At 38.7% G+C, this 21,186-nt stretch overlaps 1 protein-coding gene across 1 annotated transcript in view; it reads right to left on the minus strand.

Annotated features, from left to right (window-relative positions):
* Window positions 1-20,332, minus strand: part of DIAPH2 (diaphanous related formin 2) — a 184,169-nt gene extending 163,837 nt beyond the window's left edge. The window contains exons 1-4 of the mRNA XM_084294179.1: window positions 20,042-20,332; window positions 4,996-5,028; window positions 2,370-2,546; window positions 837-941 (exon numbers count right to left, since the gene is read on the minus strand). Coding sequence (XP_084150305.1) covers window positions 837-941; window positions 2,370-2,546; window positions 4,996-5,028; window positions 20,042-20,164 — 438 coding nt within the window. The 5' untranslated portion in view covers window positions 20,165-20,332. The remainder of the gene's footprint in view (window positions 1-836; window positions 942-2,369; window positions 2,547-4,995; window positions 5,029-20,041) is intronic.
* Window positions 20,333-21,186: the final 854 nt, after the last annotated feature.

Here is a 21,186-nt window from a genome sequence, read left to right on the forward strand (position 1 = left end):
TATTCTAACACAGAAAAAGCATTATTGTTTTATTTTATAACTACTTAGTACTAATATTCCCACTACTGAAGAAAATAAATTGTAGCTCATCAGCACTTGAGATGATGTTGCCACACCCAGCAGCTGTTCAAGCATATACTAGTTCTCTTACGCTTATTTCTATTGCCCCAAAATAGACATTTTTCAAAAATTCTCCATGGAGGATCCATCAACTAAGGGTTAATCAGTCACCTTTCAGTAGAGACAACAGCCAACACAAATAAAAGGTCTGAAAAATACTTTTCTACTTGAAAACAGTTTCAGATAGTACTTTAAGACCATCTTTTCACTACCTTCATAGTACATAAAATGATTAACAAAATATTTAACACAATCTTCAAGCCTGCTACATGTTCAAATTAAGCTAAAATCTTGACTTTATTTCTAAGCAATTCAAATATTTTGGTTGTCTAACACTGCAAATTGCACATCCAGTATGTATAACGTTACTTAAATCATAAAGTCATGCTGTCCTTTCCAAGTACTTCTGGTTCCAAACAAATCATATAAATTGCACAAAAATATTTTATAGTTCTATTATTCATTACACTTCATCAATGAATTTGAAATTTATTGTGATTTACAATGAAGCAGCACCTTTCCACATTGCCCTACTCAAATGCAAACACTTCATACACAGCTGCAGGAGTTTCCCCTCCTACCACTCTTAGAAGGTAAATCCAAACAAAATAACAAAACAAAACCAAAAAAAAAAAAAGAAGTTTCATCTTCATATGCATAACCCTCACGAAGCTAACCTTATTAGTTTCACCTGTTTGGGAGAGGCAACTACTTACAGATTTGGCAGTTGCAGAAATGTACTGGACAACCATCTCACGTTTTGTGGTCAAGTCTTTATCTCTTAAAGGAGCTTTACGGTCTTCATTTAAGTTCATGTCTTCCTGTAAAGAAAGAGACCATCGGGATTTTATTTAATATTTTTTATTATTTTTATACTCCTTTTCTTGTACAAAATGCTCATTTTTAAGCAGAAGTGAGTTTTTCCAGTATATCTGCTTTAGTCAGTTTAACTCTGATCTGATTTTCTAATCTAATACTGTCCCTTAAAGTGCCTGCTGTTTTAAAGAGTTCATCAAAGATGCGATTGCACTGAAAGCAATTGTCATTAAAATGAAATTTAGCTCCAAAAATAAAAACAGATGACAATACTCATTACATAAGTATTAACTCTCATCACATTCCTGTGCCTTTTTTTTTTTTTTTTTAATAAAAACACAAATTTTATTACAACTGACAATGTTCCTGCAAAATTGCTTCTACCGAGAAGGCTCAGATTACATGTATTATTAGCTTGCCACTGGGGTAGATGTGACTATGTTTCAACTGATATATTTAAAACAACCTTAAAAATCCAAATACCCTACTAGATACGTAGATATGTAAGATGTATAAATGCCTATTTCAACTTAATAATTAAATAAAAAATGCAGCCATTACTAGCCATGAATATCTTGCCATTAAAAATCAAGGTTACATCAGATTAGCAGCTAAGACCATTCAATACTACTGCAAGAACTTACTAGTCAATAGCTTTTCAGAGAACCACTCGTCTCTGGAAGACTGAGCTATTGTCTTCTTCAATTTATATTACTTGGAAAAGTTAAAAAGGAATCCTTTCATCTAACAAGAAAATCAAGCAAATATTATCCAGTCTTTCAAACAAGTTTCATTGAATAGAAGAGAACTGTGCAATGGAATGGGACAGTTCTTAGGCCATGCTGGCTGTGTGGAAATTTATGACAATTTTCAAGAATGATACAGAAAACAGTACCTAAAAGCAATCTCAAAAGGTTGCCCATCCTGATGCTTTGTGTACCAACACTAATCTGCATGACAGAATTAGTACACATCTATTTCTAAAGTTTGCTTCTATATTACCGATAGAAAGCTAGAAAGCATGCTTGTGAGTGGAATCACAAACCTTGACAAGGTCACCTAAGAAAAAACAATCAGGATTATACAAAATTCAGCTTTGAATAATTATATAATCGAGAATTAATGGAAATTATTATTTTCCAAAGGCATTTACTTAAGTTTATTAAAAACAATCCCTCAACAGCAGTGTCTAACTACCACAACTAAGGCATACAGAGATTATCTTAATGAAATAATCCTGTTTCTCCCACTTTTTTCTCCTTTTTCCCTTTATTTTCTCTGAAGAAGTAGTCTAAGAAATTTGTATAGAAAGGATTCCATCACTCAGAGTTATTCAGCTGCTTACATACCAGAACTTCCAAAACAACATTTTAAACTTACTACTACATAAATAACATGAAATTCTCATAAAATGATTTGGCATGTCATCTTACCATCATTTTTTCAAAGAGATCCATAACTTCTTTTTCTGATAAATTCATGCAACGTTCATCAACAAGTGCCTGGGAAAGTGGGATTTCACTTATAGTAGGTTGAGCATCGATAGGATGCTGGATAAGAGGTTTCTCTTTTTTCACTGCTGATTTTCTGAAGCTTGTTATTCTGTCACGCTGTAAAGATATCCATTTAAAAATAAGCAGAGACAAACAGAAACACAGGAAAACAGAGGCATTAACTCAATTACATGATAGTAATACACACATTTTTAGTTCATCTCAGCAGCAGAGACAAAATTCAAACTACTTTAAGTAATAATTCTCTTACATTCAGAGATTAGTTTTCATAGAAAAAAATATTTCAGGTAGATTCATGACAGGTTACATGCAAATGCGATATGATGTCCTAACAGTTTCAAAAGTATACCATCTACATTACATTCTTAGCATTTCAAAATCTCAAGTTGATCTTCTGTCATTACTCCCTAATTATTCTCATAGTGAGTAAACATGGTACCACAAAGGTCATGTCCAACGTTCCTTCACCTGAAGAGCTATAAGCCTTTGGAGGACAACTGAAAAAGCCAGCGTTGGGAAGGAGGCACTCAAGTTCATCAGGCTTATTAAAAAAATCCTGCTGAAGTAAAATAAAGTTCATAGAGGAATTAATGCTCCTAGTTCACAACTTCTTGAAGTGCTTTTGAGCACAGACTCCTGAAATTAGCATGTAATTTTAAAAAGCCAGGTAAAGGATAACTCACATAAAAGCAGCCATCCATAGTTAAATACACATAAAGGACATTAGTGAAAGCATACCATATAGTTTGCCATGACATTTCACTGGTTAACATTGACTTGTTTTATGCCTTATACCCCCCAACACACACTTTTTTTTTTAAAAAGCATGCTTATTCAGTTAATTTGTTAATATTGGAAACAACCAACAAGCACACCTTCCTTATAAGGCCATTTGTTACTGTATTATTTAATATCTAACTCTATCCTAAATAGAGTTAGATGCAGACTTAGAATTTTTTTACTTCAGTAAAACCATCTTTATAGATAGGTGTGCATATATATACACACGCATGTATGAATGCAATGTTACATGTATAGAAATTTTGTAAATTAACTGTTTGCATCAACAAATATATTTGTTTTAGGCAAGGAACAGCCTTATTAAGATGTGCTTTCATTTACCAGCAGCTTACGTAGGGTTACCAGTATCATTCATAGCATTTATTGTAACATCTATCAATACATGTAAAACAAAACTTATGTTGTCTATAATTAACATATGCGAGGTGTAAAAAATCCAAAGTACTATTTCATTTGTATGAAACAGATTAATTTAAAATTAGTCCAATCTGGAGGGGAGAAATTCGATTACGTGCTTTTGAAGACAGGCAAGAGCAGTTGTTCATTGATTTTTCCTGTTTCATTTCGTTGTGGTAGTGATTTTTTTGTTTGTTTGTTTGTTTCAGGGTTTAGTTTTTGTTTGTGGGTTTTGCTTTGAGATCCTATTTGAGACTGTTGTAGGCTTTTGAACCAGAAGTATCCCCAGATAAGCTGCATGTCCTTTGAACTTTTGGGAAGTTATTTTTTTGTGTTTGTGGTTTTGAGAGGAGTGGGTTTAGATTCTTTTTTTGTTTTTCCCCTTAGAAGTCTTACATTTGTGGACAGAAACACATTACCTAAAAGGATATTGTCAATTTTTTAAAAAATGCAACCATTTTACACTAATCACATTTTTCCCTTACAAGAATAGTTATGCTTCTCTGAAATTAAAAATAGGGCATATCCTATTGAAAAGGCTACAATATGTAACATAATGCTGGCAAAACAATACCCAAAATTAACCAATATACATCAAATGCAGTTTTACTCCTCACTTACGTTAAAGTGCCCTTTCAGCAGTCATGATGAAGTAATTCATAATCAATTTCACTGTACTGTGATCCATTTGAAATACATATCATTAACAATAAATGTGTTTAATCAGATTGCAATGTAAGATCACTTTGAAGACATAAATGAATCTTACATACAATTACTAGGCAACATTTCTTCACTTCAGGTATGTAACTGATGACTAACCAAATAGCCAGCATGGCTTAACTATCATGTATAGAAAATGGAAGTTGATAGTTTTACTGCAACCTATTTTGAAATTATGAAATAATATCAAGTATATGCAAGTATTCAAAATTATCTGCTTGGTGCTATTGAATACAAAGTTGTTCGACATACAGTGCACTATTATTAGCCAAAATAGTTGCACTTGAATCATGTAGTAACTAACTTCAAAGAAACACTGAAGAGTCTATACTGTTAAAAAGGCCAAAAGAAGTAGCACCAGTTACTTCCAGAAAGTTTAAACACATCTACAGTATTACCAAAGCATTTAGAATATGGTTAACGATAACAATTTAGAGAAGCATCTTTAACAACTTTTCTTTAATTGAAGTTACAAATGAAGGTCCTTAAGTATAGTAACTGATTTTTCTAAAATCCAACACTTAATATCCTTATAAGAACATGTTATATTGTCCACAAGATTTGGAATAAAATAGCATGCAGTGTGTAGTTATCGTTGCAAATTAAGATATTCCGAAGACCTTACCACATCATCTGCCAAAGTTTTTATTTGGATATTCTATTAAAAAAAAGACACACACACAAATCAAAGAAACAAGAAAAAGTTACCTACTGTTTTAGAATAAAGTCTGTATTCCATCTATCCTAACATTTAAAAAGCACCCAAAATTTCAGGAAGTGTTCTACCACAAGCACAACTACATGAGCATGGAACCTGATGTACGCTATTGAAAAAAACAGGCTTGTATCCCCTCTCACCTTGTCTTTCACCCAGCTAACTCACAAAACTGCAGCATGTATAACCAACACCTCTACTATTTCACAATAAATAAATAAATAAATGCAATCTCTCTTTAAACAGCTTTCCAAGACAAACACTGAATAAGCTGAATCAGCAAATAGCTATGACAGTCTCAGTTTTGACAGTTGTTGATATTTGATGAGCATTTACTGTGCCCTAGCTTTTTGATCCTTACATCATTTTAGCACTGTCTCATCTCCTAAATTCACCTCAATACTCTCAATAGTAAGTACCATAAATTGATTGAAGAAGTAATGTTAAAACCAGTCACTATTATCTATGACCCCTATTCTCACTTTTTCACTAACAGTAGGAAAAACCTGCTGACACAGATCATAAGCATCATATCTTTATTCACAGCCAAGAAAGCAATCTATTGCATTATCATTACAACAATCATATCAAGGAAGAGTAGGTTAATAAGCATTAATTTACACCACACAGTCATGAATACATAATGGTCTAGAACTTAAGGAGGAAAAAAGAAAAATAAACAATTGCTGTATCTGAAAAAGTGCAGTAATGGGTCAATGACACAGCCCTGCAAGTCACTGGTTTTAACCAGCAATCGATCCTTGGTTATGCTCTCACCAGCCAAAGCATTCAAGGTGCTTTTGTCAACACCCCATGCCACGTGAGTCAACAAACCTTTGGCTGGGTTTTAATTTTTTCCAAGTATATTGTACTCCCTTGGTTAATGAGAACTGATTAACAACTCCACTTGCAATAAGGCTCCAGTAAGAAACAGTAACAACAGAAAACTTGACACTGTAAGCACTGTTCAGCAAAAGCTAAAACGCCAGTATGTTAACACTGTTTTGATCACAAATCTAGAACACAACACCACAAGGAGTGCTACAAAAAAAAAAAAAAAAAAAAAAAAAAAAACATAATAAAAAAATTAACTCCATCCCAGCCAGACTCAGATGAGACAGCTAGAATAAAATGTCTTTCTAGTCCAGATATTTACACCAATCCTTTTCCTTCATTACTGCAACATCTCAAACCTCTTCCTTCCACCCTCCAGTTCTCCTCTAGTTTCACTGTGTAAACTAAGATTTATTTATTCCAGTAGACTTTCTTAACGAAGACTGTTCATCAATAAGTCCAAGAGAAGTAAAATTCAACCATGATTTCAATCCAGAGACATCTATGTAAGCAAGAAGCTCTAGAACTCGGAATGTTTTAGCAATCACTTGTACTAGAAACATTCCCTATTCCCCCCCACCTCCCCCCCTTTTTAAGTACTGTCAATCTCTCCCAGAACCTGCAGCAGGATAATCTACTCCATCTCTACATTTATATTGCATTTGTCACTCAAAATCCTCTGGGCAAAATACTGAGTACGAAATTAAGATACCAGACAACGTTGTATTTTTTTATTTTTTTTTTTTCCTCCCTAGACATCAAGCCCACTTCTCAGAACTCCTTACGGTGCACAAGCTATGCTGCTGCCAATAGCTACTCAAGATAAGCAACACATTTAACAGGTAGAAGTGAAACTGCAAGAAGTTGGAGGCAGAAGTAAGGTAGGTATATGCCCGTAGATTCTCACTGACACAGAGTTTTGACAGTCTCTTATACTAAGAAGCAAAACACAATATCTTGTAACTATTGCTTTCAGACTGATTTAAGAACATAAATGAAAAGTAGTTTACCTCCCTAGGAGAAAGCTTGAGATATCACAGTGTTTGCAGTCAGTCCTCTAGCATTAGTCTTTCAGCCCCCTATAAGATAGCCACAGCATTACAAGATGAAAAGAGATCAATCCTTTCCTAGCTTGTTAAAGACACAGACTTCCTGATTTTAACAGTATCTCAAAGGCAAAAGGTTTTGCAAGAACCTTTATGATTAAATATTTGCAAATAAGAGATCTTAATGTTGATACATAAAACCACACAATTTAAGAGGTCAGCATATCATCTCTTTTCCTCCTTGCTTGTTAATATTAGCACAAACTATGGAACTTGACCAATTCCTGTATCAAAGCACAAATTCCTACTGATTTACCTAAGTCTTTTCAGTGAAGGTGGAATTAAGTGACAGAGCTTTTTTCAACTAGAATGCCTTTCCATTCCACCAATACTTAAAAATATTTACTCCATCCAGTTTGTGTATTGCTGTTAGTATCCCACTACAGACAAATCACAATAAGGCACTCCAAAAAAGAACAGCATATACTAATGCAATCGCACCACTCAATTCTTTTGTCTTTAAAGGTCAATTTCAACCTTGCTCATGTCCTAATAGGGACTACAAAGAAATTTTTACAACAGCTCACCACATCTTTTGGTATAAAGATCATGATTTCCTCATCAAAGCTGAGTTCACACTACTGAAGTAATAATATCAACATGTAAAGAATTAAATGATTTGAGATGATTAGCTTTTAATGTTAAGATCACAGCAAGTATATATTTTTTCATCCTTTTCTAATTTCTGTATTAGCAAAGCATTGCAGATCACATGGGAGCTGGCCATGAATTCTAAGTTGCAAAGATAATTCATAAACACCGTATTATATTTAAACGGTAGTTCGCTGTGTTCAGAGCTGTTACAATCAAGATTCTCACTTCCGACACAAAAATAAAATTAAAAGCAACTCACAGTTTACCACATATATATAATGAAACACTGATCAATCAGCTGGGTAGCTTCTAAACCTACAAGCAATTTTTACTCTATTGCTTGCCACTCAGCAAAATCACAGTGTGTTGTAATACCCTCTTCTGACCACAGGCTACAATTTCAGGTGAAGCAAACTGAAACATGACCTTCCTAGTTTTAAAAAAATAATAATCAGAAAGTCAAGAGAAGATGACTTTGTTTCTGTTTTTGAATTTACATGGACTTCAGTACTTGAAAGAGACATCGGCAAATTTGGCTCAATGAAAAGTGTTTTTTAACTTCTGGCCATCTTCTCAACCTGGTTGCAGGAAGCTCTCTGGCATTCCCCAATTACTGTACTTTCTTCCCACATTCAAGAGGAGACCGATCACTTACAATTGAGCAATACTAGGAAAATACGATATACAACTCCATGTCAAAGCCAGAAGGTTGCCCAGGGTGGTCATTATTAACAGCAGGGGGCACCAAGCCTTTAATGATAGAGCTAGAACATTGAACACATCAGCACTGCTCCCAGATTGGAGGGAAGAGAGACACAGGCTAGAGGCACATTAATAGCGTACAGTGGCCTTCACAAATGCCATTTGCTGATCCTCAAGGGATGAAGGAAAGGTGCACCTCCACACTCCGTCCCTGTGCAAGGGGAATACACAGACCCTAGGAAGCTTTCTGGTCTGACTTCAACAGAAGGTTGAGAGAAACTGAAATGGCTTCCTTATTTTTGTCTGATTTGACAGAACACTATTAACACTCCAAAAGCAAACGGACTAATCAAGAAACAGCATTTTTCCAGATGACATAAAAAAGCCTGTGCCAAAAAGCAAGTTAATTCAGAAGATGAAAATAGTAACTGTAAAGAAACTTAGATGAATTTTCTTCAACTCCTTCAAGAAACTTTTGTTATTTGTAGCTCAAAATAAGCTTATTTCAGACAATGAGTCATTGATGTTCATCCATAAGGTTTAAAATCAGAGCAAAATTAAAAGGTGTAGCTCCACAGCAGTTTAAGCCAATAAAATTGCTGGTTGTGAGACACAAGGACAAGGGTGGCACTGGGAGAGCCACCAACTGGATCACATTAGACAATTGTAAAAAAAAAAGTAATTCAGAAAGCCTATTAGGATGGTACAGTTTTCACATTAGCCAGTGCAAAGGAAGACAAAAATAAGTTCTGACATTTTCCAGAGCTACTGCTGGAATCCAAATAGTATCCACCAAGTTCCTACATCAACTGTATCAGACAAGTTCTCCTTAAAGCAGCACAGGATCAGCAGTTTATACCAGTATGCTACATGACTGGTGAGTTCTTTATATAGCACTTCATACATTCAACTTATTTACAGATTGGTGGAGCCATTCCCAAACAACACAGGTAAAAGTACAGCAGTAGGCTTTGATAAAGTTTCCATCTGTAAACTGAATATGATTTTCTTCTGACCTTTTAAATGACTAATCTGTGCATTCCTATTTGAGCTTCAGAAAAAGCTTGATAAAACAGTAGCTCCATTAAGGTTAGCTCACAGTATACTGAGATACTGAGATTGAAGCTAATTCCTGAATGACTTTTGAGATAAACAGTAACCGGTTAACATTTTACATTAAAGTATTTGTTTCATGAAATCATGGTAAAGATTTAATAAAATTCATGTGTGTTCATGGGTAATTTAAGCACATACCACTCTTCAGTACTATGACAAACTATCTGTTTTGCTTACCTTCCCCTCTAGCAGCATTTAATACTTTCCTCATAACCCATTACAAGCACCTGGAATCATGAATTCCTGCTCCTTCTTAACAGGAACTCTCAACTGTACTGAAGTCAAATGATCTTACTAGCTTCCTCATTATTATGTACAATATAATTCCTCTCTATTCACATGCTACTTCATTTCCTACTTCCCTGTAGGACAATCAATCTTCTCAGGAAGCTGCTATAAACAGGAAAGAATACAAAAAGGAGGAGAAAGCCCCTGTTTGTATCTCAGCAGCTGTAAATTCACTTTAAGCCACTGTTTTGACTACTGAGTTGCACTGTAGTCTACACATGCTGGTTATTACTGAACTTAAAATTTCTGTTCTTCAAGGAAAAGCTAAAGTCCATTGCTACAGCAGCATTACTCATTTTCCCAAATTTTACCATTATATTAAATGCATTATCAAATTTATTATTGAAAAAAAAAAAAAAAGCAACTTTACAATTAACTTGTTTATGAAGAGACCAAATACAGGCCAACCAAACGTTTGCTCTTTGCTAGGAATTGTAGGAATTGTCTTGGAAGAAAGAACAATATTCTAAGGAGCTGTTGACATGGCCACTATAACCACAGTCCATGATTACTGGGTACAGACAAAATGAACACTGTTTGAGGGTAATTCCCACTCCTTTGGCTCACTGCATCCCTTCCACTGCCAGTTCCTTTGCAAGGAACTGCTTTTGGTTGGCTGAGTTCTGTGGTATTTTGGTGCTGTGGTTTGCTTTGTTTTTAAATATTAAAAACAAATATAGATGTCCTCTCTTCTTCAAAGTCTATCAAACATAAAATTCTCAATTTTCAAGGAGCTGCCCGGTATTTGATTGGATTCTTGGTATGGGTTTTGTTAGCTTTTGCAACGTATTATGGGTCTTCTGCTTTATTGTTAAGTATGTAAATTCTCTCCCAACAGCAACATTCTACTTTCTTTTAATCCTCTCCTCAAATGGTAGCAAAGGAATCATCAAGTAGACTGTGATATTTATTTCACTGTCTATGGTACTCACAAGAGCAAGAGGTATTCCAGGAAACCAACAGCATACTCAGTTAAGAGTCTTCCCAAAACTATCTCTGCATATAGCAGTAAGGAAAGTATACAGAAACTGAGACTGTCACTTCACAGGGATAATTAGACTATATACATGTATACCTGCATGCATTGCCAAATGGGAAGCAAGTAAGCAGGAATAAAAAACAATATGCAAGGTTTGTGTGTAAGGACTGGAGAATTTTCTCAAATCAAACCGTTATCTCAATGACTTCAGAAGAACTCTCTCAAAGTTAACTAGTCACTGTTCATCTTAAAAAAAAACAAACAAACAAAAACACGTAACTTCAACTTGCAACAAATTATTAACCCCAGGTTAGAAGCATAGGGTTGTAGTTAAAATGGCTGCATGTCTATGAAAGGGTAAAAACAGACTAAGACTTCAGTAAAAGTGAATATAAGCCTTCTAAAGTTAAAAAAAGTCTCTCTAGGGAATGGGAGGTAAAAGGTGGTGGCTTATTCTCATTACTCTTAACTGACCAAACTCAATAGCTTTATAATAGCTTTTACTCAGTCTGACCAGCTCCACAACATACCTAAATGAAAAGATCAGCTGCTTGCACTCAGGAGAACACAGGACAGGGAAGGAAGATGCACAGTAATTTGATGCACAACAAGCGTTGCTATCTAGCAAACTAGCTTTGTGCTGACGCTACACTGAAAGTAAAAAAGCTCAATTCATAGCTTGCGTGCAAGCATCAAATTGAGATCGAGTTGGCACTTAATATATCAAGAATTGCTTTGACATGTTTTTTCCAATGTAAGCATTCCAAAACGTTTTTTTCAAAAGCACTCCACAATAATAGTATTTAAAAAAAAAAAAAAAAAAAAAAAAAGTTCCTTAAGAACTCAGAGCTCAGAAGTCAAGTACATGTATTTTTTTAAAAACAAGCCTCAGAGATACAGGGCTTAATATGGCCCCGACAGACACAGTTGGCAGAAAAGCAAGAAACATGCAGTCAGCTCAATAAGCATTTAAACGATCCATTTACCACACCAGGAGCTTCACTGCATTCACTTGTAATGAAGTCCCAGAAGTTGATCCAATGACTATTGAAGTGATTAACCTAACAAGTAATTTCAGTCTATTTTCCCAGGAAAAAAACACTTCCAGATTTTCTTCCAAACCAAAACCAATTCACTTGCTTACTCTAGGTGCAGTAAACAGAATATGCTGATGCTGACAAGCAATCCTGCCTGATTCCAGTACAATAGCAAACACATGAACAGTTCTCTAATAAAGCATACCTGCCACTTTTTCCCTCCCCCAGGCACACAATATATGTACAGAAAGCTGTGTGGGTATCTTAAAAGATTTTTTTTAATTATTCAGATGAACTTCTCACATCTAGTATTTTAGTAAATGAAGCTTAAGAAAGCCCACTTCAAAAGCTACACCTCCTATCAATCAAAGCATGAGAAGTATCTGACACTCAACTATCTTAATTCCTGTTCTTTTTTTCATAAATACTATGGTATTCAAGAAAGACCATTAAGGTATTAATTGCCAAGACTATTAGACTTGAAATTAAAATTAAGCCCAAAATAAATGCAACTCTGCAATGCTATTGTGTGCACGGCTCGAAAAGCTAACTGTATATGGCATCAATACATATGCTTAGCTTGACAATTGAAGTACACTAAGAAATAGTATTTGATTATTTTCCCCATTTATACCACCGATGACCACTGCAGTCCCAAACAGTCTTCTTTTTTCTTCCTTAAGCAAATACTTCCCTGCTGTAATGCAACTGGAACACTGCATGTAACTAAGATTAATAACTGCCATGTTCTCATCTCCTCATGCAATCAAATGCAAACATCCAGCTCAGTTCCATTACGAAGACACAGTTATTTTTAAAGCATCTTCAATTCTATAGCAATACAAGTATATAACAGCAGAATATGAAGAACCAAAATGTAACAGTAAAACAAAAAGAAACTATACTGTATAAGAAATAACTACGTGTATCTAGAATCTACTGAACCTCACACTGTCTTTGTATGTGTTCCTCACAAGACCTACACTCACCAAAAAAAAAAAAAAACACACATCCTCGAAGGTCAATATTCTAATAACCATCATTAGCTCTTGCCACACTACTAACTGAAAGAATAATGGCTACAAAACTAAAATTTCTCCAGACCAAAGTACTTTGCATCACAAACTATCACAAGATAACTGGCAAGCAGTTGATCATATTTAATAGTGGTAATAGATGAACTTAGATAAACTGAAGGAAAAGGAATTCTAGTAAACAACCAAAGAAGAAAACAATTAGGGAGATTTTTGACTGGATCAGTCTCTTCATCCCATTTGTGCCAAACAGAATGGTCAGTATAGCACTGAGGTGGGAACAGAGACTAGGCCATCAATGCTGTCCAAGAATAGCTGATAGCCTCCTCTGCCTTTGAACAAATATTTTTAAGGCCACCTTTAATGTTCTACGCCTAAATAGCACAGTCTGTTCAAAGTCACAGATGTTGGTATTCATTTCAAGAGACTTTCTAAAAAAAAAAAACAAACAACTGCTTCAGCATTTCACTGATTGTCATCCTTTTCCTCCATACAATTAATTAGTAGGTAACAAGCTTTACAAACTGCAATTATTACTTTTGTCCAGCAAGATCCAGTTTATTTACCTATTAGAAAGTTACACTTGAAATCAGGAGGCCTACAGACACTTACTCTACTAAAACTGTAGGAAAAAGCTACTTCATTCACAAGACAGTAATGAGTTTGATACAAAGTAACATGTAAGTTTATCCTAGTCCAAATTAGTTTTGTCTACTTGAAACTTTTAAGTTAGTACACAGACAAAGACTTTCAATTGTTAATGTTCTCTAAAAATTATCTTCTCTCCTATTATAAAGTGTTATAATGGTAAAGTTATTTCTCCAAAATGAAGTTATTAAATGATAAAAGATACTGAATTTAAAGAATGACCGTGGCACGCAAGTAGGAAAGAACTATGTAAAACCATTCATTTTAGTCATTTCCTAACTTCTTGTGGTTTTAAGGTTAAACAAGTAAACTGATGAATAACCAACTGAAACTGTCAGTTGCTTCAGCGGCAACGGACATCTTTTCTTCTACTTGGCCTCTAGAATTGGGCAGGGATTAAAAGAATTAGAGCAACTTTATTAGCCATTATTGTTTACCCCTAAAGAATTGCAATTGATGTGGAAAACATGAAGTCTTCTTGTAACCCACCCAACTTTTTTAAGCCTTAACCTCTTCCTTCTACTGGGTAATCAGCAATCACAATGCTTATAGGCTATTTGCAATACAAAAACAAAAGTTTGTACTCTAACTTGGATATTGGACACCACAATACTTCAGCTCTCAGAAAGCATCACTCCTGTATGATGAAAGCATCACTCTACAGCATGATATGCACACTGTTAGTTTTCATGGTAATTCTCTTCCGCGTTGCCTCAGTGAAATCTGGTTTGTTTGCAAAGCTTCCTGTATCGTATAGAATATCTCTACAGTTTTGTCTTACAAGTAGTAGTTCAGGAAGTTTAATTACCACAAACAGATAGGCTTATCACTGTAAGTATCACTTCATTTAAACAGTGTCAATATCAAATCACATTACAAGCTAAAGCTAGTCAGCACTAAGTATGTCCTGTTCTACCATATTAGAACCAGTGCCTGATCAGTATCCTTTTCTGCAACATAAGCAAGTTTTTTTTTAAGACATCAATACCAGTTGCTGGAATAAGTTGCAGCACCTTCTAAAACATACATATTTTAGGGGTATTTCAGGCATATACTTTAAGTGAGAATCCTCTACAGGCATTCACTGATTTTACTGAGACGCTATCATCTCAAATGTAATTTATTTTATTCATTTGCCAAAATCTTTGCTTAACATGATTCATAATTCATGAATTATGAGTCTTTTCTTACGTGTTCTTTCCTGTGCAAAAGAGCACATTCTCTCTCCACGGGAGAATGACACCCAACAGCCTGAGGTAAACAAGGTGGTGCTCCTACAGAGCACTGCCCAACAGTGACCGATACTACTGACAGCTCATTTCTGCCCTGCATTCCTGCCCTGACGTGCGTTTCCTAGCTATGTTGCTCCACCCATCTGCCAAGTACACTCAGTTTACTTCTGCATTCAAGCTAATAGATAAGGCTTTTATTCCACTTTTTGACAGTAGCTTGTAGCACATTAGTCAGAATCTTGGGTCCATACTTTTTGATTCATCTCAGAGCTCACACTGTTTAAAAAGACTTCAATATAAAGCATAAGTGATTTCTACTTTTAAACTAAAGTATGAGTTGCTCCTTGTAAGATGAATCATCAAAACCACGTCACCAGATCTACTTGCATTCCAATTAAATAACCTTTCTCTTACCCCTAAGGTTTTGATTTTTTTACCCCATGTTATACAAGCTGTCTCTATCAATCTACTTTTAAAGACAGCATGATACTCACACCACAGCCCTTTTCAGAAATAAAGTTTGTAGCTAAGTGAAGCATCTATCACTGAACAACTAACACACAAATCAGAAATAACTTGGGGGTAAAGAAGCATGCTTTTAGCATGATACTTAGCCACTATATGCACAGATATACTTCTATTTATGCCAATACAAAACCAAGAGGATATATTATAAAACACAATTCAGACAAAAAATACTGACCATAGTAAGTTCTAGCTAGACAGCATTCAAATAGCCAGGAAACACCACATACCCTGTTATAACATCCCTTTTCAAGCACTGATTTGTACCATCACATTTGAAAGAATCTCAGGCAGGTCTCTAGTCCTAATTGTATGTTGACCCTCAAGAAGCAGGGTCAAGATAAGATTCAAACCAAGCTGCTCAAGGCTTTGTCCAGGTTTGCAGGCCATGAAAACACCCAAGGATCAATATTCCAAGTATCTCTGATCAACCAGAGCTTGATTACCCTTTGAATGATCTTTTCCCTTCAAACCTAGTCAGAATCTCTTGTTCCAGTTTATAACCACTGTTTCCCATTCTCATAGCATGAACTTCTGTAAAAAGCCTGGCTTTAAACTCCGAGAAGACTGAAGATGATGAACAACTAGAAGAGCCTTTGGGTTCAGCAAAGTTAGGAAAGCTATGTCCAATCAGATGCGACACTTTCAAGCACTTAACTGTTTCCTATGTAGCCAATAGATACTTCCAGTGTTAAGAACAACAAACAATGTCCAAGTTAAGGACTAACAAATACAAATGCCAGCAATTTCCCTGACAACCTTAGTCTGTTTCTCCTAGTACAGCAGGCATACTTTTAAACAAGCAAAACAAGCATGTTGCCAAAACCAAGCTAAGAATGTGGCTGTTCACTGTTGTCGCATGCCAGCCTATCCTCAGGGCTGGCATGAGATCACATGATTGTTTGCCAAAGCAATTTAATTTTTTCTTGCCCATTTCACTGCAAACAAAAATAATGACAAAAAAAAAAAAAAAAAACTGGGCACTCATTCGCACCTCCAGTCCTTGTGACAGCACAAAATGATGTGGGAAAAAAATGAAATCAGAACTCTTCCACCAGCTGCAACGTGTCAAGGTGCTCAAACTAAGCTACCAAATTTTAATAAAATACTCCAGTTTACACACTACTAGTACTAAACTGGGAGCTAAATTCTAATTGTGCAGTTCTGTCAAATTCAACAAGTTATATTAAACTTAAATGACTTCCAAAATGACCCAAAGCAGATAAAAAGAAAAATGAGTTCTAATATAGCCCATCTTCAATTATTTGTGTGTGAATATGCATCAATTTAATTATCTAACAGAACTATTTCATAGAATTGTTTGTGTTAGAAGGGACCTTAAAGGTCACCCGGTTCCAACACCCTGCCATGGGCAGGGACACCTCCCACCAGACCAGGTGGATAGATGATGGAAAGGCAGTGGACATGGTGAATCTTGATTTTAGTAAAGCCTTTGACACCATCTCCCACAGCATCCTCACAGCTAAACTGAGGAAGTGTGGTCTGGACAATCAGGTAGCGAGATGGACTGTGAACTGGCTGAAGCCAGAAGGTTAATGGTTAATGGGACAGAGTCAAGTTGGAGTCCTGTACCTAGTGGAGTCCCTCAAGGGTTGGTACTGGGACCAGTATTGTTCAGTATATTCATCGATGACTTGGGTGAGGGAATGGAGTGCACCATCAGCAAGTTTGGAGTGGCCGACACGCCAGAAGGCTGTGCTGCCATCCAGCAGAACCTCGACAAGTTGGAGAATTTGGTGGTGACAAACTTAATGAAATATACCAAGGGTAAATGTAGAGTCCTGCATCTGGGTAAGAACAACCCCAGACACCAGTATAAGCTGGGGACTGTCCTGCTGGATAGCAGTGAATGGGAGGGGGACCTGGGGGTCCTGGTGGACAGTGGGATGACCATGAGCCATCACTGTGCCCTTGTGGCCCAGAAGGCCAGTATCATTGTGGGGTGAATTAGAAGGGGTGTGGTTAATAGATTGAAAGAGGTTCTACTTCCCCTCTACTCCACCCTAGTGAGACCACATCTAGAATATTGCATCCAGTTCCGGGCCCCTCTGTTCAAGAAGGACAGGGAACTGCTTGAAAGAGTCCAGCACAAAGGCACGAGGATGATTAAGGGGGTGGAGCATCTCCCTTACAAGGAAAGGCTGAGGGAACTGTGTCTCTTTAGCTTATAGAAGAGGAGACTGAGGGGTGACCTTATTAACGTTTATAAACATGTAAAAGGTGACCGTCAGGAGGATGGGGCCAGACTCTTCTTGGTGATACCCAATGATAGGGCAAGGGGCAATGGGTGCAAGCTGGAACATAGGAAATTCTCCTTAAATATGAAATTAAGCTTTTTCATGGTGAATGTGACAAAGTACTTGAACCAACTGCCCAGGGGAGTTGTGGAGTCTCCTTCTCTGGAGACATTCAAAACCCGCTGGTTTGCGTTCCAGCGTGACGTGATTCAGGGATTCCTGCTGTGGAAGGGGATTGGACTAGATGACCTTTCAAGATCCCTTCCAATCCCTAAAATTCTGTGATTCTGTGCCCAAAGCCAATCCAGCCTGGCCTTGGGCACTGCCACAGATGGAGCTTCGCTGGGCAGCCTGGGACAGGGCCTCACCACCCTCATTGTGAAGTATTTCTTCCTTATATTTCATCTAACTCTCCCCTCTTTTATTTTAAAGCCATTGCCCTTCGTCCTAACACTACACCCCTGACAAAGAGCCCCTTCCCAGCTTTCCTGTAGGCCCTTTCAGGTACTGGAAGGATGCTATAAGGTCTCCACAGAGCCTTCTTTTCTCCAGGATGAACAACCCCAGCTCTCAGCCCATCTTCATAAGAGAGGTGCTCCAGCCCCTTGATCATCTTTGTGGCCCTCCTCTGGACTCCTTCTAATACTTCCATGTCCATCTTTAGCTGGGAGCCCCAGAGCTGAATGTAGTGCTCCAGGTGGGGTCTCATGAGAGTAGTGCGGAGGGGGACAATCCCCTCCCTTGCCCTGCCAGACATGCTGCTTTGGATGCAGCCCAGGGTATGTTTGGCTTTCTGGGCTGCAAGCGTGGATTGTTGGCTCATGTCAAGCTTCTCATCAACCAACACCCCCAGGCCCTTCTCATCAGGTCTCTTAACCCACTCTTTGCCCAGCCTGGATTAGTGCTTGAGATTGCCCCAACCCAGGTCCAGGACTTTGTGAAATTCAGCATGGCCAAATGCAGAGTTTGCACAAGCCCACCTGTCACACCTGACATGGTCCCTGCAAATGGCAGCCCTTTCCTCCAGCGTATCTAAAACTTTATTTACACTGATTTGTAATTCAAACCATCTTTTTCATTACTAGTGCCAATTATATCTCCGAAGTCTAGTCTTACTGGCATTTTTTCTTGATTGACTGGGAGTAAATGAGGCTTTGCACCTTTTAAAAGACAAAAATGAAGAAACCTACATCATTATACTGAACCACATCAAGCACTGCTGCCTCCCTTTTACCTTCAGACGGACATGGATATGAAGCAGAAAACCTGCATCTCCTCCTAGAATCCCTTCCCCCTCCACCCCCCCCCAAAAAAAAAAAAAAAAAAAAAAAAAAAAAACACTTTGGCTTTCCCAGCTCCACCTCTTCTGGAGCCACAGACAAACTTTTTTTTTTTAAATCATTTCCTCTACAGGGTATATATACAAGCAGCTTTTCTAGCTAGTTTAGGTACAAAGTTTGTTTTTATTCATACTGTATAAGGAAGTAAGAGCTTGTTCCTAGTAACACCATTAAAGAAAATAAAACAGCATATTTGGTTATGTTCTCTTAAGATAGTCACCCTTAATACAGAGTTCAAGTTATTTAATGTTTTTTCCTGACATCCTTTTAAATAATCACCGCTTTCAGTATATTTTAATGCATTACACATTATGAATTTAGTATCTTCCCTCCACACATTCCAATTGAGTTTTCAACAAGAAAAAAAAGAAGAGGAGTTTCCAGGTGAATCAGCCCAAGGTTCTTCCATACTGTACTTGAGAAGAAGACTGCAAGGTGGGAGCACACAGGTATTAACTAAGTTTTACTATTACCTGTGAAAAGCCATGCAAGATTATACAATGAAGTTTGTAACTAGGACTATATTCACTATGAAGAGTCCAGTAAGCATTAGCATCCACTACACCGCTTTTCTGGAAATCCAATCAGAAGGCTAAGGTGAAATACGTTTCTTCAACATAAACCCAAATAAACGTGAGTACAGAAATTAACAATACAAAGTAAACACTAATGCAGTAACCATTTCTGCTGCTCCCACATTTATAACTTGCGGTATACTGCAGGGCTGTTGGCTGTGAAATGCACCTGTGTTTCAGGTTATCAGGTAGAATCCATAGCCCTAAAGAGGATTTGTGCACTCAAAAGCTGGCCTCTACCGATTACAAAAAAAAAAAAAAAAAAAAAAAGGAAATGGAGAATTTCCAAAAATTTTCTTGCCCGCGCACCACCGCCCCCAAAAAGCGCTACAAAACCGCATTAATTCCGTAGTTCCCTCGGGAAGCACGCGGCTGGCATCAGCACCGCCGACGCGCTGGGTGCTCCCGCAGCCTCTCCCCGCCCGGGCGGCCCCAGCTGCGCCCGGCCCCGGCCCCGGCCCCGCCAGGCCCGCAGCGCGCCCCCTTCCAGCTGTCACCGGTCCCTACGGCAGCGCCCCAGACCTCGCGGGCTGTTTTATTGTTATTATTGTTATTTCTGTTATCTCTAAGCCTGCCGTTCCCACGGCCCCGGCCGCCCGCCGGGCCCCACGTCCTCCCACCGGGAAGCCGCAGGGCGGCGGCCGGCCGCCTCCCCCGCCCGCCTTCCTCGTTCCCCGCCGCCCCTCACCAGCTTGGGCTTGTTCCGGCTCTCCTCCTCCGCGGCGCGCCCGCCCCGCTTCGGGTTCATCCTGCCGGAGCCCAAGGGCTCCTCGCCGCCGCCGCCAGCGCCCGGGGCCCCTTGGCCCTCCATCCTCCCGCCGACTCGGCGCTAACCACCCTTCTTCCGTAACCGGGGCCGCGTCCTCAAGGCCCCATGGGGCCGCCGCGCGCGCGGCCGGGCGTTTCCTCGTCCCTTCCCCGGCGCAGCCGGAGCAGTTCCTTGAGCCGCTGCCCCGCCGCCTCCTCCGGCCGCCGAACGCCTCCCTCGGCGCAGGCGCGCGCGCAGCGGGCCGCCCTTGTTGCGCATGAGTCGGGGCGCGGCGCATGCTCTGGCAGCGCGGGCGGGAGGGCGCTGGGGTGGGGTGGCGGCGCCCGGCTAGGAAATGGCGGAGCGCGGGGCTGTGGGACGGCGCTGGGAAGGGGAAGCCAAGCTGACTGGCGCCGTGCTGGGGTTGTGCGGAGGGCTCCTAGCTCAGCCCTGCCTCAGACGGGTTGTTGGGAGAAGGAGAGGCCGAGTCTGCTGCCTGGCACGACCGGGGAGAGCTGGGGTGGCCGGAGCCCGCTGTGGTAGCAGGGGCTCCTGAGAACATGGGGCGGCAGGCGATGGCTGGGGCAGGAGGGATTCGCCCGTAAACCCCGGCCTCGGCGACCTCTGCTTCACGCAGCAGCGCTGGGCCCCATGCACAAGCGCTGACACTTCCCACGCAGGGTTTTTCACGAGGTGATTGTGGCTTCAGCATGTTTCCCTGTGTCTTATTTTAGAAACACGCTATGCACGGCAGTTAACTGTGCTCCCTTTTGAGGCTTGTACACATGTTCATGTTTGATAACATTAAAAGAAACTGCTTGAAGTCTTTCATTACAGTAGAGATTCCATTTGGCTGGGCCTCATGGATGTCCCTGTATTAACAGAAGTATTATTAAAACAACAACAACAAAAATATGTTGGCATAACTGAACGTATGTTTGTTAAAGTATACCAGGAAAACAAACAAAATGTGGTGGTGTGATGGGATAAGGACAATCCACAAAACTTTGGAGTCCACATCTAGATAAAAACCTGTTACTTCACTGACCTCTAACAAAAGAGTAGTGCCAATTCATTTAATTAAA

This window comes from Netta rufina, assembly GCF_964035555.1.
Source record: "Netta rufina genome assembly, chromosome: 12".
In the NCBI taxonomy this organism is placed as follows: domain Eukaryota; kingdom Metazoa; phylum Chordata; class Aves; order Anseriformes; family Anatidae; genus Netta; species Netta rufina.